The sequence below is a fragment of the Salarias fasciatus genome, chromosome 16, assembly GCF_902148845.1.
Source record: "Salarias fasciatus chromosome 16, fSalaFa1.1, whole genome shotgun sequence".
Lineage (NCBI taxonomy): Eukaryota > Metazoa > Chordata > Actinopteri > Blenniiformes > Blenniidae > Salarias > Salarias fasciatus.
The window spans coordinates 19401861-19428990 of NC_043760.1; the positions used below are offsets into that span (position 1 = coordinate 19401861).

The 27130-nt window shown below is 41.7% G+C and overlaps 1 protein-coding gene across 5 annotated transcripts in view; it reads left to right on the forward strand.

Annotated features, from left to right (window-relative positions):
* Window positions 1-27130, forward strand: part of abca12 (ATP-binding cassette, sub-family A (ABC1), member 12) — a 78465-nt gene that overhangs the window by 34557 nt on the left and 16778 nt on the right. For all 5 annotated transcript variants that reach the window (XM_030111441.1, XM_030111443.1, XM_030111442.1 and 2 more), the window contains 29 exons: window positions 1135-2073; window positions 2182-2288; window positions 3681-3787; window positions 4734-4933; window positions 5257-5333; window positions 5920-6050; window positions 8552-8713; window positions 8802-8966; window positions 9266-9461; window positions 9656-9795; window positions 10211-10330; window positions 10502-10592; window positions 10917-11096; window positions 12065-12392; window positions 13342-13456; window positions 13791-14120; window positions 15531-15600; window positions 15698-15832; window positions 16350-16511; window positions 16609-16792; window positions 17381-17599; window positions 18486-18682; window positions 20055-20212; window positions 21904-22137; window positions 22356-22494; window positions 22776-23022; window positions 24753-24842; window positions 25883-25970; window positions 26145-26272. In XM_030111441.1, the coding sequence (XP_029967301.1) occupies window positions 1135-2073; window positions 2182-2288; window positions 3681-3787; window positions 4734-4933; window positions 5257-5333; window positions 5920-6050; window positions 8552-8713; window positions 8802-8966; window positions 9266-9461; window positions 9656-9795; window positions 10211-10330; window positions 10502-10592; window positions 10917-11096; window positions 12065-12392; window positions 13342-13456; window positions 13791-14120; window positions 15531-15600; window positions 15698-15832; window positions 16350-16511; window positions 16609-16792; window positions 17381-17599; window positions 18486-18682; window positions 20055-20212; window positions 21904-22137; window positions 22356-22494; window positions 22776-23022; window positions 24753-24842; window positions 25883-25970; window positions 26145-26272 (5439 nt within the window). The remainder of the gene's footprint in view (window positions 1-1134; window positions 2074-2181; window positions 2289-3680; window positions 3788-4733; window positions 4934-5256; window positions 5334-5919; window positions 6051-8551; window positions 8714-8801; window positions 8967-9265; window positions 9462-9655; window positions 9796-10210; window positions 10331-10501; window positions 10593-10916; window positions 11097-12064; window positions 12393-13341; window positions 13457-13790; window positions 14121-15530; window positions 15601-15697; window positions 15833-16349; window positions 16512-16608; window positions 16793-17380; window positions 17600-18485; window positions 18683-20054; window positions 20213-21903; window positions 22138-22355; window positions 22495-22775; window positions 23023-24752; window positions 24843-25882; window positions 25971-26144; window positions 26273-27130) is intronic.

Sequence of the window (27130 nt, forward strand, 5' to 3'; positions counted from 1 at the left end):
CAGTTCTTCGACTTTATCTGCATTTCTTTTCAAAAATACTCCAGCATTCCTGTCGAGTTTTGTGCAGAGATTGAACTCACCATGAACTTGCCAGTCCATTTGGCAGAACATACAACATTAACCACAACGCACCATTCCAACCAGTTTAGTCCGTACCTAATCACACATTGAATTGTGGTCACACTTGCATTTAGCCTGATTAATTCCAGGAGAGTCTCCCTAAAAACAAGCCGGCCAGCCCAGATAGCAGCTTAACTACAATTCAGCAAGCTGAGGCATCCTCTTAAAATTGATTTCCCTTTATATGGCAGCTTTAATAATAAGAGCGGCATGGTTATAAGGATCGCTCTCTGCATATTTCAAGGAATCAATCAGAATGATTTATAGGGCATTGATCACAGTGGACAGGCTGTACATAGAATTTTATTAAAGATAAAATAGCAAAACCGTGTGAATAGGTGTAACGAATATAGAGTTAGAGCGAGGTGGTCCGTTTAGATCGGGGGTGAAAAGTCCATTAAATTCCAGGGGCCGTGTGCGTACACCCCAATTTGATATTTGATCTTGAGAAGGCCAGAGCAGTAAAATAACAGCGCCTTAAAAATGTTGCTACTTCAGCATTTTGCTTTTTCTGACACTATTTTATAACAATTTTTGCAATACTTGACTTGACTGCTATATTTGGCTTTCCCACTCAGCAGTGTTTTTTCAAGCTAATGTTGACAAAGTTTATTGATCCTAAAGAAACACATTTCAGTTGTCTTCAACGTGCCTGTTTTCACAAATCCACCCTGACAGTTTGGCTTTGATGCAACTGCTATCTCAATAATGCTCCATCACTGATATTTTGGCTTTTGTCACATTATTGTATTATGTTAGTTACTCCTAATAAAAAAGTGTGATCAAATTAGGAACATTAATTACTCATAACGATAAATTAATGCTAATGTTCTCTGTGCAGTTTGCACTCTTTACATAGTGGACTGGACCCACTGGTGAGCTTCCTTTGGCACCTGTGATGTCTGTTTGACATCTCTGATTTGCTTGAGGTCTATTTACAGTTCATTGCTACAGGCGACTATCAGAAAAAGGAAAATGCTCTAAATGATTGAATTTCCTTCTTGTCTTTTACAGTTTGCACTTCATTTCCGAGCTCCTTGACGAGCTGGTTGTCCTGGAGCCCTCTTTAAAGCCCTACACTGACTGCCTTCTCAGCAGCCTTGGCCACGTTTTGAAAAACAGAACTGTCGCTCAGGGCAGCAGCTCGTTGCAGGATCGCCTTCAAGAGGCAGCAGTGGGCTTCCTGAGATGCGCCAACATCACCTCATATGACATGGCCATGATGTGGGGAAATCTTTCCAGCTTCGATGAGGCGTCTGTTGCAGAGGCAATGAGGACAATTTTAAAACTGATGGTTGAGATGAAGATCTTTGGGGATGATCCTGAGGTTTATCAAAACATTCAGCAGCTCCTGAAATCCCCTGAAGCAAACTTGATGATAGATGAAATTGCTGAAATGGCCGTCTGGCTGCTCACCACTGAGGCGTCTGGACCGGATCTCCTACATGTGGCTCTTGCAAAAATCTCAGACATCATTCGACCTGCCATGTCTCTCTTGACAAAGACTTCTGAGCCACAAAATGCGAAACTGATTGAAGGCCTGGTTGAAAACGCCTTGGCCATGCTTCATCGGCTGTTAAGCACGGGCGGTTTTCTGCCCCCCATGGACCATCAGCCTGGTGGATTACTGTCAGGAATGACCGGCAATCATCACCAAATGAGGGTTAGACAAAGACGCGACGTACAAATGAAGATGATGAGAGAACCCATGGATTACTTCCTAGATCTTTTGTACATTGACTACCCAACCATGTTCAAAGCCCTCTCCGTGGTTCCTACACCAGAAGACATTCTGGAGACGGCTCATGTGTTTTTTTCCAATCCGGACCTGAGCGTCGTCGTCAACGGAGTCATGAATGACCTGCAGCTGGGATGGAATAACACTGCAGAAAGGACTGTCGATGCCACCCTCGGTGTGCTCTCCTACCTCACTGTTCCTCACCTATTCGACAGGTAAGTTGCTTGCATTTACTGAACAGTTGCTTTTATAAATCAAGAGAGCCTCTTTCAAACTTGCGCTGCCTTCTCCTCCATAAACACTTCTCATTGAATTTTCCTCAGGTCATCACTGCGTACCTTGGCGAACGCTGTTAATATGCTTCCTGTTGGCTTCCCATTCTCCTCCGCCATAAAACAGCTCACCAGAGCGCTGGCAAATGAATCTCAAGGTAACTTAGCAGTTCAGATCTAGTGTCTCTTTGACTCAGTGTAGACAGTTATTGGCTTCTTGGTCCAGGAGCAGCTTTATAATGACAAATGTGCTCTCATTAGTTAAATGGAGAATCCCCAAAGGTATGCTAACTTCACTGACTGACTACACTGTGAATTCCCTCCCACTAATGCTCGGGCTAAATGCTGCAGTACTCTTGGAAGTCACAGTGAGCTGCAGCTCGTGTTTACATGCTGACGGTGACATTGTGCATAATCACAGTGTACCACTTAACAGTCAGATGGCCAGGAACAGAGCACCCTCTTCTCTCATTTTTTCTCAGACTTCCATTTGACTGCTATTGATCTTAGGAAAAACCATAAAACAGTCTTTTAAAGCTGTTATTGTGTTCGCGATTTGTGTGCTGCAAAATTCGTTCTGCAGATATGAGGAATAAGACTTCACACCAGCTTAGCGTGAGCTCCCAAAGAGCCCGAGGCCATATGGCCCTTCTCCAGCAGAAAGCCACTCAGCACCTTTTTAAATCTCATTAGCAAAGTAGAATTCAATCACTTATCCTGTCCGCCCTCGCTAAACGTCTCCCCTCGCACTCACACAAGTGGACATCTATGACCTCCTTTTAATTTGCATCTGTGCTTATGTGATAATGTTTTTAGTGCACGAAAATCACATTGTAAGCAGCGGCAGATTCACTCCTCTGCAACGCACCACTCATATTTCTCTCTCTCTCACACACACACACCTCATGTGCTCTCATACCTTTCTGGGACATTGCATTGACTTGCATTCATTTCATTCTGCACTATTCTAAACTAACCTCGGCCTGACCTGAACCTCAGTGTAATCTATAAACATGCCTGCATGGCTTTTCCTCATGGGGATTTGTTTTGTGTTGTTTTTTTTTTACACAGAAGGACAGCAAGATTCCATAATGTCAGTGTGTGAACACATTGAAATCCCCACATCAGTAACACACACACACGCACAGTGAACTGTTGTAATTACAATGTCCTCTAGGTGTTGCACAGCCTGAAATTAAACATCAACAGAGTCTAATTTTGGACTAATTAAATATTCTGTCATCACATCTCTCTGCCTGTGGTGGTGCCTTTCTCAAGCTTTGTCAGAAATGTTTTAATGCACGACAGCACCTAGCGCTTCTGGCCCTTTCGGCCCCATCAGTCCCGTACAGGGTTTCACTCTAAGCACATCATTTGCTGCTCGCTGCCTGACGACGATGCCCCGTAATGGTGCAAGTCGTAATGAAGCCCAGTGGGATGTCATGTTGTTCCGTCACCTCACAGACCTTACTTTCCCAGGCTCTCGTCTGTAATAGCATCTCTCTTTCCATAATTTCCTCCTCCGCTCCCCTTTGTCTTTGTTTCTTCAGAGAACCTGATGCTAATGCCGCGGACCTTCCAAACAATGGCTGCGCTCCTCCAGATCAGCCCGTCAGACCCACTTTTCAAAAAGCAGCTTGAGCAGCTGAATTTCCAGGTATCTGCATTAACTGTGACATTTTCATTTATTTATCCTTCAACAGGATGGAGCAAATAGCAAATGAGAATTGCTGAAAAGTAGAAGGCCCCCTAGCCTCCCTATTATGTTTGAAAAAAATGCTCTTTTAATGGTATTTCAACTTGAGCTCTGGACAACATTGCTTCATTTACATCATTTGATATTTATTCTTCTCAAATACTAACGTTCATTATTTGTTTTTACACTAAATTAAGTAATTTAACTATTATATATTGTTTTATTTTTCTGCTAAAATGAGTTTTGATTTGTATATAATGGTTATTCCTCATCACAAATACTCATTACAATTATTCTTAACCCTTTAAATGCCATGTTTTTTTTTTGCTAATAATACCACAATATTTCTTCATTGAAAACACTTTTTTTTTCAGTCAATAAAAAACACATTATAGTTCACATATAGTATATGTGGTAAAAATAAATGGCCGGGAGCAACAGTAAGGGCTTGGATGAGTTTAATGAGCATCTTTATTTCACTTCGACACTAGTTTTTCGTGTTTCCATAGTTGACAAATGACCAATTTTAGTGTCTGGATCTGAATTTCAAAGATTATGTTAAAAAAAAAAAAGTTTAATCTCAAATTAAATTAAATGCATATTATATTTTGCAATTTAAAAAACATAGTAAAATTTTGCAAATTGTAGACATCTGCGTGTCTACATGTTCAATGTGAGTTACTTATTAATGTTTTGGAAGTTGATGTTTTCTTTGATATTTAAGCTTCTGCCAGAAATTCTATTAACAGAATTCAGTGAAATTCACAATTTTAAAATAAGGTACCTGTAAAGTACAGTGAAGTTTTTTTAATCTATGGTTTTGTTTTGTTTTGTTTTTTTTTTCAGTTTTATTATATCCCGCCCCTGCATTCGAGCCTAACGTCTTCGATATGCTGTGTTGTTGTAGGTGTGTGTCTTGGAGGGTATGGAGTCTGTGCGCCTGCTGATGCAGAGCCTCTCCGTGCAGCCCGGCCAGCTCTGCCACAGCATTCTGCCTGGCCTGCAGACCCTGCTGGAGGGTCTGCTGATGGACCCCAGCACTCTGTCTGACATCGTCTTCCAGGCTGTCGTCGGAGACCCCAAGACCTACAAAGTTCATGCAAACTGGTACAAAATTCTCTTTATTCTTGAAAGATGTTTACTGTTCTAATAGAAGATGATCCTGATGATAAGATGACCCCGTCCTTCACCCATTTGGGAAAAGGTTCTGCAGATCAAATCTATTTATTTAAGGTGCTTACTTGTTTCTGTGGCCTCTGTACTGTTGCTATGCTTCACATCATGACCTGACACACTAAATGACACACTTTCAGATCTTTTTCCAGGGGAAAAAAAGCATATCTTAAATTCAGATAATTTTGTAGATAAATGAATGGTGTAATTCATGTTACTTTGAGAGTTTTTTTATTTGTTGCGTTTATATTTTACAGGACCTCTGCGTTTACTCAGAGTTTGGATCTCGACATGGACAGCCTGCGCTCTCTGAGAGCTAATGCCACCTCACCAGGTGAGACTTTATTTATATCACAACTGTGAACACTTCCTAATTCACCTCAGGATTAATTCATGTTAAGATCTGAAAATGAAAATGATCTGTATCCAAATTATTATATTTTAAGCTTGTCATTGAGCAACATGAATTACAAATTTAAACATGATTCCTGTTTTCAAGTTGTTTTGATCCAAAAAGTAAAATTTAAACTGCCTTGAAATCAGGTTTATGGCAGTGATCAATTTTCTCTACAGATGTGCAGCTCAAAACTCAAATAATTTCCAGAGCACACTCTTCATTACATTTCACTACTTTACATTTTATTTACTCTCATCCTTAGAAATATGCCACTAACAAATGTGTGCATGAGAGTGTGATCTATTCGAATAAATCAAATGTTGACACTCGACAAAAGCAATAAAAAAGATATACATGGATAAATCTGAAACAGCTGTTCCGTAGTGAAAAATGCTGCTGAGAATTTACACTGAGTGCTACATTTAGGATTCATTTGCAAGGTGCTAACGTGATCAGACTGAATGAAGGAAATAGAATTAAAAAGAAATAAAACAAGCGAAAACACTTGGTTTGCTTTGCCCAGGAACTGTGACAGTCGGCGAGATGCTGAGGAATAAAACCGCGTTTGTCCTGGATGTTGAGCGCCACATGATGTTTGATCGGAGAACTCTGGACCGGCTGACGGAAACCAAGCTTCCAAACAGTAATTTAGAGGTGAGTCACACACTCTGTCAGTACATTATAAGTGTTGAAGCCTGTGTTGCCAACATTGCGCCTCTTCTGTTTGTGGATCCAACAATCTGCCTTTTGTGTTTTCATGTTGTTATTCTTAACGTTCAGCAAAAAATAACATCTTTTTTATTAGTGAAATGATTTTAATTTCTAATATTGGTAAAAGTTTCATTTGTCTTTTATAAATGTTACATCAATTACCTTCAGTTAATTTTCTGTTAAATTCAGAAAAAAAAAATCTAAAATTGTGTATTTTCATAAATTTTATAACAAATTTATTTATAATAGGCAGGGTTGGGAGGGTTACTTTGAAATTGTAATCCGGTACAATTACAAGTTACTTGTCAAAAAATGTAATCAGTAACTTACTCTAATTACTTCAATTAAAAAGTAACGTACCAGATTACTTTTAGTTACTTTTAGATTACTACACCAGCAAACATAAAAAATAAAGACAAATACACTGTGTCATCCTCACGGTGTATTGACACTCTAAACACTAATAAATGCTCTGAGTGTTATGAACTCTCCTGAACTCTGTGTGTTCAGCTCCAATTAATACCAGCAACATGACATCCTCCAAACCTACTGAGAATCTGACTTTCTTTCTGACTCAGGATCAGAACCATCAGTTCAGACTGTGTTCCTCTAGTAGTTCTACAGTCCAGCAGCAGCACCAGGAGCCACATTGACAGTGTTAACTCACATTTATATTATATCTTCAGTCTGCTGTGTAGCTGTACTGCTGCAGTGAGGAGCAGTGCTTTGTGTTCAGGTCGGCCATGCAAAGTATTTTTTCAAGAGTTCAGAGTTGATTCACTCCTCAGTGACAGAAGGGAACATGCAGTCTCCAATAAATCCTCCATCCAGGCTGAAGATATTATTGCCTTCATCAGATTCTTCTGAGTTCAGCCTGGTGAGGCTGTGGTTCTCAGCAGCAGGTTACTGACAGGTTAGCAGGATAATAACACTTGAGCTTCACTGTGAGTTCAGGTGTGTTTCATACCTGTAGATGTGTCTTCATGTTTGATGAGTTCCTGGATGTTGAGCGCATTTTCACAGCTAGGGGCAGGATTTACATTGTACAAGAAGTTCTGGTCTCATCAATACAAAATGCCGACTTTTCCAGCCAAAGAAAGAGTTTCTCTCACTGGAGCAGCCATGACTCCAGCAGCAGGTGGTAAAGTTCATGGCAGCGCGGGTTGTTTCCTTCACGGTTAAACATATCAGCAGAGCGGGAGGCTGCTCCAAGACAGCGGTCGATGCCGTGTCTGTCATTTATATATCTACGGTGTCTACTGTTTATAGATCTACGATGTGGCAGTTTGTGCCGTAAAGTGCTGTAAAGTGCTGTAAAGTGTCACAATGTCTGTATACGGCGCGGATGTCTGTTGTTGCTGGTATATTCCGTCTGATTTTCAAAAGTAATCCCGCTCAGTAATCCGTGTTTTTATCAGAAGTACCTGTAACGAGATTACATATTTTTTGCGCGTACTGTAACGGATTACACTTACAATGTTTTTGTATCCTGATTACGTCACGCCGTTACATGTAATCTGTTACTCCCCAACCCTGATAATATAAACCCTGTTTATAGATTTATCCTCCACTTGTTTCTTTTCATTGAGATTTTGTCAAAAAAATAAGGGTAATTAAGGGAAAAGAACATTTTTGAGCATCAGCATTTCCATGACATTTGATTCTTTTATCTCAGACACATCCTTTTGAATTGAGGCAGATACATTCCCATGCTTGGAAGATTGAAAGAACCATTTCGGTCTTATTAACTACATAAACGAAGGGTGCTAAACATTGAGACCACAGGCCGACACTGTGGGATGTCCTTGCAAGATCTATAACTTCCAAAAGAATTCTTCAGTTAAAAATGCCAGTTCCTTGTAATTAACCCACTGGGTGGCATTAAACAGAACTAAATAAGCAGCTGCAGTGAAAGTTGGTGACCTTTTTGCAAGTAGAATAACATTAGCATCAAATAGGCTGCAGGAGAAAATCAACAGGCTTCTGCCAACATTAGTCAGAAGAGAAACTATGGCAAAGAAGAGTTCAGATTATTCTCTCCTGATGGGTCTGGGAGAATTTCAGAATGTACTTTTATTTTTTTGCCCTCCAAAACAGGAAAGGAGAAAGTCGCTGATACCTGTGTATCACTCTGCCGTCATCGTACGGGTCTGGCCCAGTTGAGCTCAATCGTCGAAAGTTTCGACGTTGTGTCACAAGACATGAATGTCATAAAAGCTCTCACAGTTTCAGTAAAAACATCACAGATTGGAGTTCAATTTGGGTTTTTTGTTTAGTTGAGTTTGCATGTTTGTTTGCTTCCCTGTGAGGAACTGATCAGCTGTGGTGAAGACGACGGCAGAGTGTGGCTCATTTCTGTATTTTTGGGACTGTTCCACCCGGCATCGCGCCTCTGTTGGTTATATTTTCCCGCTCCCCTGACCAGCTTAATTCTTTTGGCACAGATCCTGTCGTGGTTCACGAAGCTGCGCTGCAGCAACTCCACGGCATCGGCGCAAACAGATGCAGAGTTCCTCCAGACCTTCTGCTCCATGTCTGTTCTGCAGTGGTACAGATTCTCAGTGCTGATGGCTCGCCGCATCAACTTTGAGAAACTCATTTACAGGGTACGAACTTGACTCTCATTGCTTTAAGTAGCTTTGCATGGAGTGAAATTGCGGAGGTGTGTTTCAGTGTTGTTTTCTCCTGCTTCAGATGGCATTGCCTGAAGAGGCGCAGACACTGGTGGGAGCCATGCTTCAGATGGCAGAGTTCATCACAGACAGCATGACCACGATCCTCCCTGCCGTCTCTCAGCTGCAGACTTACCTGCGGAGCATCGAAGATCTCAACTTGTTAGCCAACAATGAATTTCACCAAGTGGGTTCTCGACACTGTTTCACTTTTTAAATGATTTGATTGAATTAAATAAATAAAATTACATGCGTTTTCACTATTTTTAAGTTACTTTTAGTACACAGATTTGATTCCCCCACAAAATATTCATACTGTACAGCAGACATGTCTAGATCAGTTATCTGTTGCACAGCTAAAACAGAGAAAAACACTAGCACTCTCACACATATGTGGCTAATTTAGTTACTAATTAACCTGGGATTCATGACTTCATGCATGTATGTATATCAGAGTATTAAAAGTTTGACCCTTTTGTTGTCCAGATGTCAAGAGGACAGAGATCGAGCATTTCCACCCAAGCTACGTTTGTGACCCTCTCCCGAGCTTTATGCAGCAACGGCATCCTGGCTCTGTTCGGGATCTCCCAACTCCCCGTCAAGTCGGAGTCAGATCCCTCTTCCTTCAACACCCCAGAGAGAGAGGAGATGATCGAGAGGTTCAAGCTTCCTCGAAATGCCAGTATGTTTGTATTTTTGCTTCATGCATTCGGTTTTAGGACTGTTCATAAAAGACCTGTTAAACTGTCAAAACAAGACATACTGGACAAGATCCTGTCCTGAGTATTCAAATCATAAAAATAACTGGCAGTCATCATTTCAAATATGGAGTCTATGTGGGCTAATGCTGCTCTTCCTTCCTTTTAATTTTTAAAGCACCATTCTGCATGAACATGTATCTGGACATGGTCAATACCACAGGCGGGGCCATCGCCTGGGCTTTCCTCAAGCCGATGCTGATGGGGCAAATCCTGTACACACCCGACACACCCACAACCAGGGCTATCATGGAGAAGGTACACAGTGCACCTCCCACCTGACTGCTGTGATACTGATAGATGCATGTTTAATGATTCAGTCGACTCACTGTTACTGCCACTGTTTTCATACACTGTCATTTTTCTGAGCTCAGACAGTTCATCTCGACGCTGCCCACTCACAACCTTTACTAAATTTGTCATGTCATTTGAGTTCACGTTGTCAGCGCCATGATTGAATTGTTCTCAGTTCTACCAATTTCTTCATTTTTCAATCATACATTGTTCTTAGAAACAATAAATTCAAACTTTCGCACTCTAACTTTTGCTCTACCTCTATTAGGTTTACGTTTTAAAGAAATCTGAGTTTATTTGGACTTCACTGAAACCTTCCACAGCTGATATTGATACTTACAGTTGGACTCATTTCTGTCCGTGTGTTGCCATTGCCCAGGCCAACGACACCTTGCAGGAGTTTGCAGATCTCAGGAAACATTCTCAGGAGTGGCTCCGCTCCTCAAAGTACATTGTAGACTCTGCCAAAGTGCTGGGCCACACTCTGCCAATGCTGCAGGTATGAAAACACACAACTGTCTTCCTCCCGTGCCTGATTATTCTCACTGGCTCGCGGTCGCCTGAAAATCTCGAGATAAACTTTGCAGTGGTCTTCAATGCGTCTCTGCAGCTGAATCCTGATGTTGTTCTTCGTTTCTTCCACTCTCTCTCTCTCCCCCCCTTCTCTCAGAATTCCCTCGGCAATTCCTTTGTGAAGAATTTCATTGAGATGCAGACAGACATCAATGTCGGCAGAATGAAGGAGACGCTCAGCACCTTCTGTGAGTGAGCATTTGAAGGTCTTACTTTTGTAAGCTGCAGATACCAGGCTCGCTTTTATATTCCTCTCTCGCTTATTACCCGTAAAATATCCACGCTATCAGAAAATGGGTCTGCTCCTCGGCTTTACAGAACAGGCAGCATTAGCATACATGTATTTCATTTGATTAGTTGCACTGTCAGACTGTATTTTTCATATTTCAGACCATCTTTGTTCCGATACAGCTCGACATGAAGCATTAACAAGGACACACGCGAAGCCGAAACTGCGCTGAGAGTTGTTTTAACCTTGTCGGCGTCACTCTTAAATCTCTTCATTTTCACAGCTAACATGACGCTGCTGCTGGAGAAGAACAAACACATACTGAAACAGATCAGTGCCCTGTCCACCCTGATGGTGGACCTCTCGTCCTGCATCAAATTCGACCGCTACCGTGGATATGATTCGGCCGACCAGCTGAACGCAGAAGCCCAGGCGCTTGCCAAAAGCCGTGATCTCTATGCAAGTGAGTAAATGTTGGGCAGATTTGTCCCACCTTATGCAAAAACTGTCGCATGCGTCCGGGATTAGGAGTAGTTTCTGATTTGCTTGAGTTCATGTTTTAGAAGACATCTTAAATATGTTAACATAATTTCACTTTCCTGTAAAGTGATTGATGAAGTTGATTGATTTTTCTCTTTGTGTCAGAAAGAATTTCAGTAGATTAGCTATTTATCTGTTAGAGTGATATAGTTTAGCTTTACTACCATCCAGGCTGGTAATTTGTCTTTCACTGAACTGTAATTTTGAGTTTTATAGTACTTGTTTTGTGGTTAGTGTCAAGAGTGTTGGAGTTTAAATGCGGAAATTAAAGAATTTTTCCATGGAAAGTTTCTTGTCCAGGTTTCAATCCAGGATACCGATGCTTCGCTGTGGAGACGCGAAAAATGTCAAGACTTTTATCACAAAATGCTCTTAAATTCACTGACAAACTTACTGCTCTATGTTTTCTTGTAAAACAAAAATGACTCAAAATAGGTTTTTAGATATCACATTTCTTCAGTTCAGGCGTCGAGTATTTTCATACTGAGCTGTAAGTATTTCCAAAATATGAGCCCCACTTTGTAAATCTTTCCTGGTTAGAGACGCACAGTTTATGGTGCACGGCTAACTGCCCCGTTAAACGGCACCAAATTACAGCACACACTCAGTGTAGTAGTGTTCTGTTTTTTTCGGCTTTTTCAGAAAATGTCTAATATGGGAAAGGATGATTTCACCACTTTATTATATATTAACCTTTCATAATTTGTTTACACTTACAGCTATTAAAGAAAGAGGCAGAGATCTTGTTGTGTTTGTAGTCAACAGGTGATATCTGACATGTTTTTATACTGAGGCACGATCAACTTGTTTTTAGACACAAAAGTTTGACAATATTTTTTTTTTCTCCAAAATGAACCTCAGTTTAATGAGACGACACCCTCTGTCCTTTAGGTGTTATTTTCAAGCTTCCTAATGATGAGGATGCTTCAAGGGAACGTGAGGCCAGATCCTCCTCCTCCAACTCCACTCTGCCTCCCAGAGTCAGCTACACCATCCGCATGCACATGGACAACGTCATGCGCACGGACAGAGTCCGGAACCCGTACTTTGTGAAGGACTCACACATCTCATCACGCCTCACGATGCGCTACAACCGGGGATTCGTCTACCTGCAGGAAAACATTGATCGGGCCATCATTGAAATCCACGCTGGACACAAAGTCACAGATCTGGCCGTGCAGATCCAGCCCTTCCCCTATCCGTGCTATTTCAGAGATGCGTGAGTTCCCTCAGTTCATAGACACACACGCACGCACACACACACACACACACACACACACACACACACACACACTCAGTCCAAATATGCTCCCTTATGAATGCATGCATGAAAACATGAAAGGGTAAATAGTGTCTCTGAGGAGGAACAGACTTTTATGTGGAATAATGCATGCTTTCCTATTATTCATTTGCCACTTGGGACTGACAGTAAGTACTCATTCACGCAAACCTGTCACATTATAATTGGCTCAGCGCCATGTGCATGAATATTCACCATTATTGTGCAGTCATTTTTGAAAACTATGCATATATCCAGTCATGGAGTCAAACACCCTTCAGGCTTTTAATAAGCATCTGTAAAGAACAGCACTCATCCCTGCAGAGCAATTCCAGTCCAACCTTGCTTTGGCGTTAGCTTGTGCATCAATGCACTATATTGCTAACAATGAATCATGCTCGAACGTAATGCTTATGTTTGTGCCTGCCCTCCGGTCCTACTTGAGACAGTGCTGATATCTCATCTAAGAAACACCAGCAGGTCACTTTCTCTGGCTGGCTGCCTTGTGACCAGCTGTAAGATATTAAGATCCCTGCCTCTCGCTCGCTCTGATTTATTACTCAGCGGCACAAATTTTGACATGATAGCTCTGAGATATGGAAATGTTGTATATGAGGCAGCGCGCACTGAAATCTGGTGCATGAGGCTCCGGATACAAGAGGGTAAAAATGACAAAAATTAAAGAGGGAAGCATTTATTTGTGTGGATAATAATACAGGGATTAGATTGTAGCTGTCAAAATCCCCCAACCTGCTGTCAATATTGCTCCTCCACTGACTGACAAGCCTACCACTGAATGATAGGCTGTTTCATCTGCTGTTGTTGACTGAGATTGAATGTTACGTCTTCAAGAAATTTGATTGACAATCGGCATCGCTGTATTCCCCAGGTACCTGGAGGCCATCTCTTTTGTCTTCCCTATCATGCTGATGATCGCCTGGGTTTTGTTTGTGGCTGATTTTGTGAAAAAACTGGTGCACGAGCGAGAGCTGAGACTACATGAGGTGATTTATTCTTTTTTTTTCTGCTTTGAAATTGCTGTCACTGCAATTTTGCATTGAGCACAGACTCTGACTTTGTGGTTGTGTTGTTTTTGTTTATGATTGTTCCTTTTCTCCTTTTGTTTTTCTTTCTTGCGAAGTGATCCAACACAAAGAGTCATTGACAAATAATTTACTTCTGTAGAAATACCTGTGGAATAAGGCAAACTTTTTTTTCCACATATTTCCTTTTGTTTCTCTACTTTTGAATATCTTGTGCTGCACTCATTTCTAAATGCCGCCATCCCAGAAGAGTCAGTGTTTCTGCTCTCTCATCCTCTTCTCGGTTTCTCCACAGTACATGAAAATGATGGGCGTTAACCCGTTCAGCCACTTCTTCGCCTGGTTCCTGGAGTGCACCTTCTATTTGGTGCTGACCATCTTCATCCTCACAATGCTGCTGAAGTACGGCAAGATCCTGCCGCACAGTGACGCCTCCCTCATTTTCGTGTACTTCTGCGACTACGGCTTGAGCATAATCGCCTTCAGCTACATGGTCAGCTCCTTCTTCGACAAAACCTACATCGCTGGACTGAGCGGGAGCCTCCTTTACATCCTCTGCTTCTTCCCGTTCATCGTTGTCATGGCCATGGAAACTGGCCTCACGTTTGTCCAGAAGAGCCTGCTGGTGAGGAACCTCCGAGTCTTTTGTCTTAAACTCTAACGTCCGCTTTATTAGTAACACTTATGCTGTATATTCACGTGATCCAATGCTTTTCTTTCTTTTTTTATTCACCCCCATTTAATGGACAAGTGTTCCTATTTGTCAATTTTCTAATGTCTTCATATTTAATCCGAACTAACAAAATGAATTACAGTGAATGCATGATTAAATAGTTTTTGCTGTACATTGATTCAGGTGTAACTTTAGTGCGGTTTATTTTTTTAATTTTTTAATGATGGCAGCTTCTAACAAAGCATGTCTTACTTGAAAACTTGTTAAAACATCCAATAAGTTTGGATGGGAAAACGTTTCTGTAAGAAATGTATCACATGATGGTATGTTTTAGACCCCCAAAAAACTGAAATAAGTGAGGACTTGTAGAGTTTTATGCTTTGAAATTGATTTCATTATATATTTTAAAAAGAGCAAAACATGTCCTTCATTAATCTTGATTTTTTAAATATTTATTTTTCTAAAGCACCTAAATTCATGTCAAATACAGGTTAATTACCACACTTTTCATATCTTTACTTTATAGCAGTTACAATATTTAGATCTTTTTCTCTTTTAGCCCAGTGCTGCTTGTTTGAAGATGCCCATTATAGTGATACTGATCATTTCAGGGGTGTTAATATTTTGGCCAGATGACAAATTCAGAATGTTGGGTCCTTAGTTATAATGTACTCCTTTGCAACAGCACCATGCACCCCGATAACAAGCATAAAGCAGCGTTATCGTTTTCATGTCTGCACCAGCTAAAAAAGATGATGCTGCAACAAATGAGATTACACTCGTGTCCTTGATAAGGTGATGAGTGTCAGCTGAAGCTCCTGCTTGTGTGTCTGCACTAACCTGAAAACCAGATCGGGTAATTTTATCCGGAAGATGCTAAAAATTGAACGGACGGGAAGCTGTAATGGATTTCATTTTACTTTGAAATGTTATTTGCTCAGTGAAACTCGGATATCTAATTCACAAACAAAATGATTCAAAGTGTATCAGTGCAGCCCTCTGAAATGCCAGCTTGTCTGTATAAAGAGAAGCAGAGTGAAGAGAGGCACTTTTCATATCCTTGCAGGAAAAAAAAAAACAACTGAATTATCTTGTGTCATAAAGGAGATTTGTGTGTCCGGTAGGATAAATAACTGCTGATGTTAGTATAATGCATCTAGTTTTTCTCACGTCTGGAGTCACTGCGGGTTTTAGATGCAGACATGTCAGATTTAACATTATTTACCTTGTTTTAAATCACGATGACAGAATATATAGAGAAAGCTCTTTATCTGATCAGAGTTACAGAGAAGTGTTTAATTGATTCCACATTTCCTTCATGGTGTTTGTTGCGTCTTAACTCCTTTGTGATGTTTCCTGCAGAGCCTGTTTTCCCCGACATGTTTCAGTTACGCCAGTCAGTACGCCTCTCGATATGAATCTCAAGGAGAAGGTAAACATCTGACTGCCATCAAGATCCCTTCCATGTCTGAGCTAATTAAACGGGTGAAGGAAAAACACCAGTGTTTTATTCATTTTCTATTTTTCAGGAATTCACTGGAGCAACTCGTACGTCTCGCCCATCGCTGAAGACACGTCCTCGTTCGGCTGGCTCTGCTGGCTCATGCTCATCGACTCCATCCTCTACTTCATCATCGGAGCCTACATCCGCATGGTCTTTCCAGGTAATTCCCGATAAAGTTAGTCTTGTCTGATCAGTCTTGGCCTTCATGTGAGGCTTTACATATCGCACATAGCTTCAGTACAGATGGGTCTAAATTTAATCTCTGAATGAAATAAACATTTAAAAGTCACATTCTTTGAATGTTTCTGACTCTGTAAGATGACCTTAATTTATTTACTTGCACTAGTAATTAATATTGGACATATTTGGATTTTTTTGGTTTGTCAGTACTATTTAACAATGTTTATCATGATTATATTAACTTGAAACAGAAAAATACAATTTAAATAGCCTTTTTAAGAAATGTTTTTGCGTACAGTATGATTATACATAAACAATACATACTTATCTGCTCATGAACTGTACACACTGATGCCTGTAATGCAATGAATCAGACTCAAAAAAGAAAAGAAAAAGACCTTTGAAGTAGATGCCCTGGTCTGAGGTCTGGCACACCTATTGCGGACTAGTCGTTCTTGTGTGTGGAAGATCATTCAGCGTTGCCTCTTTTCCTCTAGGGAAATATGGCATCCCGGCTCCATGGTACTTCCCTTTCCAGCGCTCCTTCTGGGCTGACCTGTGCTGTTGCTTCCAGTCTCAGAGCAACAAGAGCAAAGGACTCTTCTTTAGCAACATCATACAGAGCAACCAGCCCGTCTTCTCAGATGACAAAGGAAAAAGTACGACACCACACACGCATGAGCTTGTTGCTTTTTTTCCCATCTAATTTCTCCTCCGTATCGCTTTGATTTATGCTCTCCTGTAACTGTCTGTTAGGCCGGAGCGCTCTCACCTCCGAGGCCGCTGAGGACTTTTCCGATCTCCCGGTGGGCGTTGCTCTGCACGGTCTCACAAAGCTCTATGGCAACCAAGCAGCCATTGAAAATCTCAACGTGTCCTTCTACGAGGGCCACGTGACTTCGCTGCTCGGTCACAACGGAGCCGGCAAGACCACTACCATGTATGTGGAGCACACATATTCATCCTCTTAATTTTATTTATATGCTTTTGCTGCATCAGCATTTTGCTTCTTTCAATACACATGGATTTTGAGCATTCATACACTGGATGCGCCCCATTTTAAAATTAGATTGGCGCGTCCCTTTAATCATTTCAAGGGTCTGCTGCTGACATGGAGATTGTTTTGTCCAAATCTGACGGAGCTAATGCACATGGTCGAGATTAGCCTGATGGGTCTTCATCAACTAGAGCACTCGCATTTACATTTTAAATGCGGCTCATTCTGCTGATGCTCTCATGTCATGCAAAACTCGATGAATGCAGACGCACAATAGAATTTAACAACACTGAAAACGGGAGAGAAGTGGTTTTATGGCCGCTGATATTTCTGGGAGCAACAAATCATCATTTAGCAGGGAAGTGCCAGAGAGAGGGTAGAGCAGAAAGGCACATTGGACTAAACAAAGGGCATTCTTCTTCCTTTTTACTGCAGCCAATGTAAGAAATGCTGTTATAAGAAGAACTCTACATGACATTATGAGCGAAATACAAACGATTTAATACCCTATTGAATATTCTCTGTGTGTAGGTCCCTCCTGACTGGCCTGTTTGCCCCAAGCTCAGGCACCATAGAGGTTTATGGCAGAGACATGCAGGCAAACATTGACAAAATCCGCAAAGAGCTGGGCGTCTGCATGCAGTACGACGTCCTCTTTGACCACATGACCACCAAGGAGCACCTGCTGCTGTATGGCCAGATCAAGGCGCCACACTGGTCACCCAGAGAACTACGCGAACAAGTCCGCACGTGAGTGACCGATTATCCGGAGCCGAGAGCTTCATTTCCCTAACATATTCAAAATGCTGTGCATCTTCAAGATGATGCCATGTGTAGATGACAGAGTTGTGCCATTTTATGTCACATCGAATTTGGAAACAAGCTCTAGACATTGTAAATTCCTCATTTCATGCCAGTCTCCCTGAACAAAAAAAGAAAGTGTGTGCCGAGGTTATGAGAGGATCATAAGATATAGCAACCAGCGCTGAAGAGAACAGACTGGTCACACAGGGGAAATTCGAAGAGATCCAGGTAATGTTCTGATAGCTGTAGCAAGACAGATTTCATAGTTATACTTTATGAGGATTTCTCGTCTTTGGTACAACATCTTTTATCGTTATTTAATATAAAAAAATATTACTCCTATCAGAATTGACTCCAGCTGTCATATAGCATGTCAGCTTTCAAGTACATGAAATACCTCTGCAGCCATGATTGAAGTTTCAGATCTCTAGGCAGTCCTAATTGGAGTCATATCTGTTCCTGTATTATGTTCACGTTTTCCATACACATATTTTTTCCTTTTTTTTTGGATCTTCTGGAAAGAAAGATTTTTCTCTCCCATTCTTTAGCATCATTAAGCTGTGGCCTGTGAGTTGCATCATGAGATTATTTCTGGAGGGTTTCCACATGACAAGCAGAGCAGCGCTAAGCCTGAAAATAAAGGAAAGAAATTGTACCTCTCCTCTGATTCCTGGAATTCAGAAGCCCCTGCTGGGTGACTGATGGAACTGATGAGACTACGTCTCCGAAACTAGGTTGAAATGCATTAAAAAAAAAAAAAAAGACGAAGAAGAAAAAAGCGTGTTAACATGAGCTCGGTGCTAAATGCTTTCCATTGACTCCCCCGTACCAGGATCCTAGAGGAGACAGGCATGTACGCTCACAGACACAAGCGGGTGGGCACCCTGTCAGGCGGCATGAAACGCAAGCTGTCAATCTCCATCGCCTTCATAGGGGGCTCTCGCTTGGTGGTTCTGGATGAACCCACCACAGGAGTCGATCCCTGCTCCAGGCGCAGCATCTGGGACATTGTTATCCAACATAAGAAACGTGAGTGGCACTGAAATACTCCCACGGTGAACCGGAAAAAAAAAAAAAAAAACCCATTGCCCTGAATTTGATCACATAAATTCTCTGTTGAACTCTTCAGTACAGAACTCATTCATCGCTTTTGGAGCAAGCCACTAAAATCTGAGCTGTTTACTTAATGAAGCATCAGTGGGGTCCCATTACTTTTTCAGTTCATTTATAGGGATGGCTCCACTAATAACTAAATGTGTCGCAGGGTTCATGGTAATTGACTCACAGCCTCCGATTTGTTCTTGGAGGAGTCTGACAAACATTAGATGCAGCATGATATCTCTCCTGGCTCCTTATTTGTTTTAGTATCTAGTTTATGGATTAAATTTTTTTAAAAGCGTCTTTAAATCTGGTCTAAATTGGCTTGCTTTTTTTATTTTTTCTCACATTCACTTATAGATAGATTAGTGGATAAGTATAGCTTTTAACTGTTTTCTTCCATCGTTTCGTGGTATCTCATTTCATGTGCACTGGAAGCAACTTGTAATTGTGGCTTTTAAAGGTCATACAGAAACAAAGTTTAACTGCTTACTTACTAATAGGACACACTCGCTATTTCAGAAACACTACAGTGTTTATTCCCCTCAGTAATCTGCTACACCACATATGTGTGACCAATCAGTATGCATTTCATATTTTTGGTTTAATCATAGGTAGAAAAATTCCAGACTGTGTTGTGCATGATCCATGCAGCACACATGATCCAAACCCTCACTGTAGCGTTTTCCTCTGAAGAAATCTTCTGTCGACTTTCCAAGAGACAGGAGCAACAGTGAGCGGTGAACCTGGAACAGAGCCTGCAGGGTTTCTCTCCTCCTCTGTCTCCCACCTGGAATTCAGCATGTAATTAATCTAAAACAAATCCACAAGTGTTCCTCTTTTTAAAATATTTCAGCCCTCCTGGGGCAGCAGCCATGATGGCAGCAAGCCTCCTAAATGTCATATAATTGTCGGTGTGGAGAGGATTTTGGAATTGGCACTGAGTCAGATTTTTGTGAGATTTTGCTGCCAGGAGAATTTCTTGAGAAAAACAAAAAACTTTCTACATCACTTGCTGTCCGTGCGCCTGTTTTTCTTGATGTCTTTGGGCATGACATCTTCTGTACTGCTTTGTCTTGGCAGTAAATTACTTGAAGCCACAAAACTCTGACAGAGCTTTACAAGACTTGTTTAACTGGCTGGTAAACTCGTCTGAAACTTCTTCCTTCTTCAAAAATCGGATTGGAGAGCCGTTCTGTCATTTTTCCATACACTCCTTAGGCTTTACTTTGATTGATGATCATCTGTCGAAGACGATTATGGAAATGCAAACTAACATATAGGATCTTTCTGGCCCTCTCAGACCGCACCATCATCATGTCCACCCATCACCTCGACGAAGCTGAAGTGCTCAGTGACCGTATCGCCTTTCTGGAGAGAGGAGGCCTGAAATGCTGCGGGTCTCCCTTCGACTTGAAAGACAAGCTGGGTCAAGGCTACAAACTCACCCTCACCAAGAAGGTAATCAATCAGCCTCACGGGCTTTCCCAATCCAACTATGAAAAATGCGCATTAATATTCTCCCTCAGTGCCACGTTTGCATTAATTAGAAAAACTGGACAATATTTCAAAGAAGAAAAAAAAAATCATTCAAATCAATTCAAAAGAAGACAGACAACAAAAGCAGCAAACAGCAAAATATCAATATAGCGATCAGGGGGAAAAAAGGAAGACGCAGCTGTGCAAACAAAAGGTGATGAATCAAGATTCTGAGGAGCCTCATGGCTCAGGGAAACAAACACAACAGAACCTCATTACATGCGGAGAGGACCTCCATCGTCCCAAACAATCCACTCCGTCCCCCAAATGTGCGTCTGCCAGTTGGCTGTCCCATACGTCCAGGCGGAGAGGGCCAAGCCTCTGTGCCCACATGGTTGTGTAGAGGTTAGCACCTTTTTTCATGCCTCTCTGTTTCCCCTCTCTGGAAACAAGTGCACGAGGTTAATTGGTGACTCTGAATTGCCTGTTGATGTGTGTCCAGGGTATATGTTGAAATAATCAGAACATAATGCTGACGTGACTGGGTGATTTTTTCAGTCAGGCACTTCCTCTCAACTGTGGAAGGAGTTTCACAGTCGAGGGGCAGCCGAGCTGAAAGTCCGATCTCCTACAGCCCGCAGCTTAGTTCTTGGGCTGTGGAGGAGATTTGTGGCTTGAGAATTTCCTCCAGGTACACCGTGTGTCTGTTTTGGCCCTGTGATGGACAACTGACCTGTGCAGGATGTTCCAACCTTCATCCTGGTTTATCTGGGATAGTCTTCGGCACCCAAAGCTCTATTCATTGTTATAAGAAAAATAAATAGGGGTCCAACTTGTTGTTGACGTCTTCCATTCATGGAATAAATACCTAGATGACCCACAATCAGACAAGACATGTTTTTAATGTGGTTTTTCAAAATTTTTTCCTTCAGATTTACCTTAAGTCAACCTGATAGCATTTTCTATATAATGCCGTTTACTGCATTCAGTGTTGCTATTTACGCACAGATAAAGTGAGCGCAATCCACAGTATTTATCTTCATATAAGGTCTTTTTCTTCTTTTTACCACATGGACATATCTTTACGGAGTTCTTTGGTTTCATCCCTGCAGTAACCAATTTACTCTAATAATGTGATTCATATCTTTAACACTGAAAAACTGGCAGATGCACTGAATGTCCACATAAAGGATGCTCTGCTGATTTTTTCAGCAAACTGCATGTTTAGCTTTGGGCGCTGTCTGCTGTGTAGTTCATCCATCTCTCATCTTCATGGATAAGTAAGTGCGGTGTGCTGCGTGCCACCTATATATTTTGGTCAAGGCTAAGGTTTCCTTCTGTAGTCTGTATTTTGCCTCTCTCCAGCTCTGTCTAAACTTGTTCCTAGATTGTTGTGCAGCTTTTGGAACAAGCTAAAGGCAAAAACCCTGAGGCAGTGTCCAAGAAATGTGTTTCCAGTTTCCGAAGTTCTCGGTTCTTTTGCCCGTCAGTCAGATGACTTGTGTGACTTTTCAGTGTGGTAGAGAAAAGCAAGAACAGGATCTCATAAAGCTGGCTCACCCCAGTGAACCATTAATACACTGCAAGTATTAATTCTAGATTAAACTAGCAGTGGGAGGGTAAAAGAGCAGTTTCACTTCACTTATATATTTTTTTTCTTCTTCTTCTCACAGATGGAAAAGTCAGAGTCACGGCGCATTGACGATGCTGAACTGAAGTCCTTTATCCAAGCCCATGTACCTGAGGCACGTCTGAAAGATACCCAGGGAGGCGACTTGGTCTACTCACTGCCACCTTTCACCTCATCCAACGCCTCCACGTATCGCTCCCTCCTGACTGCTCTGGACTCCAACCTGGATGCCCTACAGCTCGGAGGCTATGGCATCTCTGACACCACGCTGGAGGAAGTGAGTGCACACACACCCACGCAGAAACAACACAGGTTTAGACTACATTTATACTTGTAGGAAAAAAAAAGAAGTTCTCCAACTGATACAAAATGTGCAAATCTGCCAGTAATCCCAACGATGATGATACTGACATGTAAGCGAATTGTCACCTTAAAGGCATACTGATATCGTCTTTGCTCTTCTCAGATGCTCATGTGTTACTCTTGTCTCTGCAGGTGTTCCTCCAGTTGACTCACAATACAGACGGCGAGGACGGTCCCCTGTCTATCTCGGAGACTGTCTCTGACTCAGCATCCATCGACAGCTTTCCTTCAGACCTCAGTGAGAGCATCCCCAACTTTGGTGACAAGATCAGTAAGTTTTCAGCTCTTGTTCCTCCTCTCTGACTCGCCCCCGCATTTCTTTCTCATATGTTTTCTGTTCTTCTTGCTTTTCTTCCATCACCTGCACACACTTACTTTATCGGCCAAAAAAAAAAGTTTCATCTTTTCACCAGACTTCACTTTTTGAAATTTTGCATCTTTATACATCGTCTAAAAACATTTAGTTTGTTTTCTTGTAGAATCAATCTACACAAATCAACGCATTCTAAGATAGCTTAGAAATGATTCCACTTCCTTCTGTTTCTGTTTCAGAACTAACCAGTTCATCCACAGTGAGTGGTTTGGCCCTGGCCTGGCAGCAGATGACAGCCATCCTGATCAAGAGGTTCCACCACAGCCGCAGAGACTACAAGGGTCTGATCTCCCAGATCCTGCTTCCTGTGATCTTTGTGGTGTTTGCTATGGGCCTGGGCTCCATCAAGAATGACCTGCAACATTACCCCGAGCTGGAGCTCAGTCCTGGGCTCTACAACCTCGGCCCGAGCTACTCCTTCTTCAGGTGAGAATCAGATGGGAGAATGAGAAAGACAGTGAAGTTTGTCTCATGGGAGATTTGCTTTCGGCTTCTTCCTCTGTCCATTAATTGTCCATGTGTTGTTTCTGGGAAGCCTTTCAAAAATGTTTCTTTTTCTAACTGAAAGGTGAACTGATTAGGTTTGATGGCCAAAGATCAGAGGTGAAGGTCATTGCTGATCATGTGGGATTCTAATGATCGAAACCTTGTGTCATCTTACTTGTCAGTCAATTTCAGTGAAAGCACACACTCGATCAAGGTGAATATACAGACTGGTGACCAGTGCACAGTGCATTCACCCAAACAGAAACTGGTAAAATCAGGGGCCCTTATCCACAGCCCAATGAACCATGGGTGTTCCTGGTGTGAGGGGAAAGTGCTACCCGCTACACCACTGTGCACTCTCATAGCACCCTGCATCAGACAACATGCACAATACCACACCACCTGCTTCCTAAAGAGTCTTGTACAATAATAACAGTGAAATTTCAGAAATTACAGATAAATAAATTAGTGCAATATGAAGTATAGCGTAAATGGCATAATCTACGCATAGTAAATAATGAAGCATGAACCTATGTTGTGCAACAAATGCTTTGTTATGTTATATATGTATAAAGATCAGATAAATCTGCAAAGCCACAGGCTGAAGCCAGTCTGCAGTGCCGGTCTAAGGACGTGTCACATTGGGAAAAGAATTCGAAGCTTTAGTTTGTTGAAGGGCAGATGGACGAGAGAAAGAGAGGGAGTGAGAGTCAGGGATGGTTGTGTTGAAGATGGCTACCGTGCGAGATCAAAGTGGGAGAGATTAAGAGTGTCAGGAGATTGCGAGATGTCTTCATCCTCAAGATGTGCTGTTGTTTGATCAAGGGGATGTGCAGCAAGGGTGAAAATGCTGAGGTGCTAATCCATATCAAAGACCGTATAGATGCTCCTCCTGCTCCTCTTTACCTTGAGATATAAAGCAGGTTGAAAATTATATTTCAGTGTTTGATTTTATTAGTAAATCAGTGTTCTGGTTAGGGTTATGGTGCAGAGGAAAGTTATAAGTAATTTGACAGTGCTTCTGTATTTTCTGTTTGTATTTATGAAGAATTTTAATGAAGTGCAATCACTTTTTTTTTGTTAAAGGGACAGAATACACTGAATGAATCAGTTCAAAGCAGCAAGTCAAAAGTCTTCATGTGTACATTCATTTGATTGCTCTGGTTTCTCATTGAGAGAATCGTCTATCAGAAACATGTAATATACCAATATTTAATTCACACAGATGACTGTACGTACGCAGAAGTTTTAATGACTCCATTTACATGTACTGTAAAAACCTGATCATGCAGGGATTATGTTGTTGATTAACTGACAAAGTCAGCAGCATAATGCAAGACTATTGGTCAAGGAGAGATATCCCTCCAATACTCTGTCGACATGCAAGTATATCTGTTACGCATACAGCAAAAGAAAGGCAATTAACTTGAGTGGACAACAAAAAACATGAAGGGCAGTCGCAGGAAGCTTCTGAATTGGTTTTTCAAATATGAACCACCAACCATCAATTTCTGTAGATTAACAATAGCATAATGAAAGCTTACTTGGAGATTGCATTAGTCTGTGTGTTTTGTTTTCTGTTAATGCCACTTGAAACAAACGCTTGTCTGTGTTGTGTCATGCTGAAAACTGTTTGTGCTTCCTCTCATTCATGTCTTTTGGCTTCACAGCAACCAAAACCCCAGCTCCAACCGCCTGGTGGACAGAATGATGTCCTTCCCAGGGATCGACAACGCCTGCCTCGACAAGTCTAATGACAAGTACGTAATTACGCTTTAAATGCCAGCTGGGCTTTTATTTTCCCAAAAAATGATCAAGCTACCACTGATGCATTAAGCAGTCGCGTTCTCTCTGCATCCAACCCTTCTCTTAATGTATGGCACATTCATATTTGAGTCATTGTCATTCTTTCCCTGCCTCCACTTTTGCCTTGTTCCATTTTATACGACGGTCGCCCTTCAATTTCTGTCACTCTCTCTGGCCTCCCGCACGTCCCCCCTCTTCATTTTCCTGCTGCAACGGCTCAACGTATGTGGCTGAGAGCCTGCAGCAGGACGCTCTGATGTGAGAGCATCATCTGTATTCTATAAACACCCTGTGTTTATAGGGCAGATTTTCCCCTTGCAGACACTCAAATCAATGTTGGCACTCATGAACCAGACCTCAGAGGCATTTTAAAATTCTCGGCTAAATAAAAGAGAGAGAGAGAGAGCAAGCCTGGGTGCCTCCTCATACCGTCATGTGTTTACAACACAAAAATGACTGACGTTGTATTGGCATCATTATACACTGTTTGGTCTCATGACTGATGCCTAATTGCTAACTGAGGCAACAGGTGTGCGTGTGAGTGTGCAAAGACGTGTGTGTCGCCACCGTCTCTGTTTGATCCGCACACTGTCCTTGAAAGCATTTGGCAGTAAGCAAACTGTGAGAGAGCTGAACAGCAGCCCACACAAACACATATTTCACACAATATGATCTCACGGAACATATTAAACAGCTTTTGAAACTGTTATCAGAAAAAAAAAAATTAAGTCTTGATCTCACAAATATCACACCAACTCAGCTACTGCATGAGTGGTCGCTTTTTTTTTTTTTTTTTTCCTTCTTCTTCTTCTTGTTCTCGCACTGTAAACAAACCAAACGGCAACATCATGCAGCCATCACATCCACTCAGTTCCATTATACGTTCCAGGGTGTGTTTTAGAATAGGACTGTCACATTATCGCGCCCCGCAGACTCCCATCGTTTTGCTGAACCACCTTTTGACTTTGTGAATGTGTTTCTTTCCACTTTGAAGGGTTTGCAGTCGAAAGACAAACAGCTGGATTTCCACAGGGAACCGATCCAAAGCATTTAGTGTCTGTAAATGCCCCCACCGGGAACAGGTGAGACTGGGTCACTGAGAACGGTGCGTGTTTGCCAGTGAGTGAGTGAGTGAGTGAGATTCTGTGTTTTCACTCGTATGCTTCCTGGCACTGGAACGCGTCCTTCTGAGCCTCCATTGGCGATCGATTGAAAAAGGACAAGTGTAATGCATTTATGTCTTCTGTGCACCGCAGATTTGTGACGCGGACAACTTCCAGCCCCCCCACAGGAGCATCCCGTCATCCCAGGTCGTCTACAACCTGAGCGGCATCAATGTGGAGACGTATCTGGTGGCGACGGCCAACGACTTCATCAGGAACAGGTGAATGCAGAAGGAGCTCACATTATGTTAATGGAGCCACTCCGGCATCGCCTCATTAATACTTCACTGTATTTCGTGTGGTACATTAAAAGTGCACTCAAGTTGCACGAACTGTGAAATAATGTTCCGAGAAGATCCAAGCAGTTGTATCACTTAATACTCTTAATAACTCGTAAGTGTATTTCATAATCTTGCATCATTTTGCTGAGTTAACCCACTTAAGCATCGTTTGCAAATAATGTAAAGGAGCTTTTTTTTTCAACTTTTCGCTTGAAGCAAGTGACCTAAATGAAATGTACTGATTTTCCTTGTGTTCAGTCAAAGACTCGTTCCTTCTCACTCTTTCAAATAGAATATGCCAGTCACATGGAAAGCTTCAAAATGGTTATAACCTCAATGTGTCAGTTTCAATGGAGATCTGGTCTTTTGCAAAAAAAAAAAAAAAAAAATGTTGTTCAGGGATTTGATTAATTGAATAGGAACTTTATTAAGACGATGCTGACTAATGCCCCGTTCAAAAAAAAAAAAGAGGAAATAATGAAAGAACAGGGTCAAACTACGTTTTGAACTTATCCAGCAAAAAAAAAACACACAAAATCCCTTCAGTCCTTCAAAGCTACAGCACAAAATGCACACCCAGGATGTGCATTGAGTACATTGATGTCTTGACAGACATCACCAGCTTCTTCATGTCAGAAATGAAACCCAAACCTGAAGCAAGCCAGATAATTAGCTGTCAGTTTAGTCAGATAATTAGTCTGTCAGAAATAGCAGAGTCATACCGTCAGCAGTCTACAGTCTAGCCACTGTGAGCAGTTTGGGTTTCAGTGTCTTTTTTAAGGACACTTCAGTGCGTTA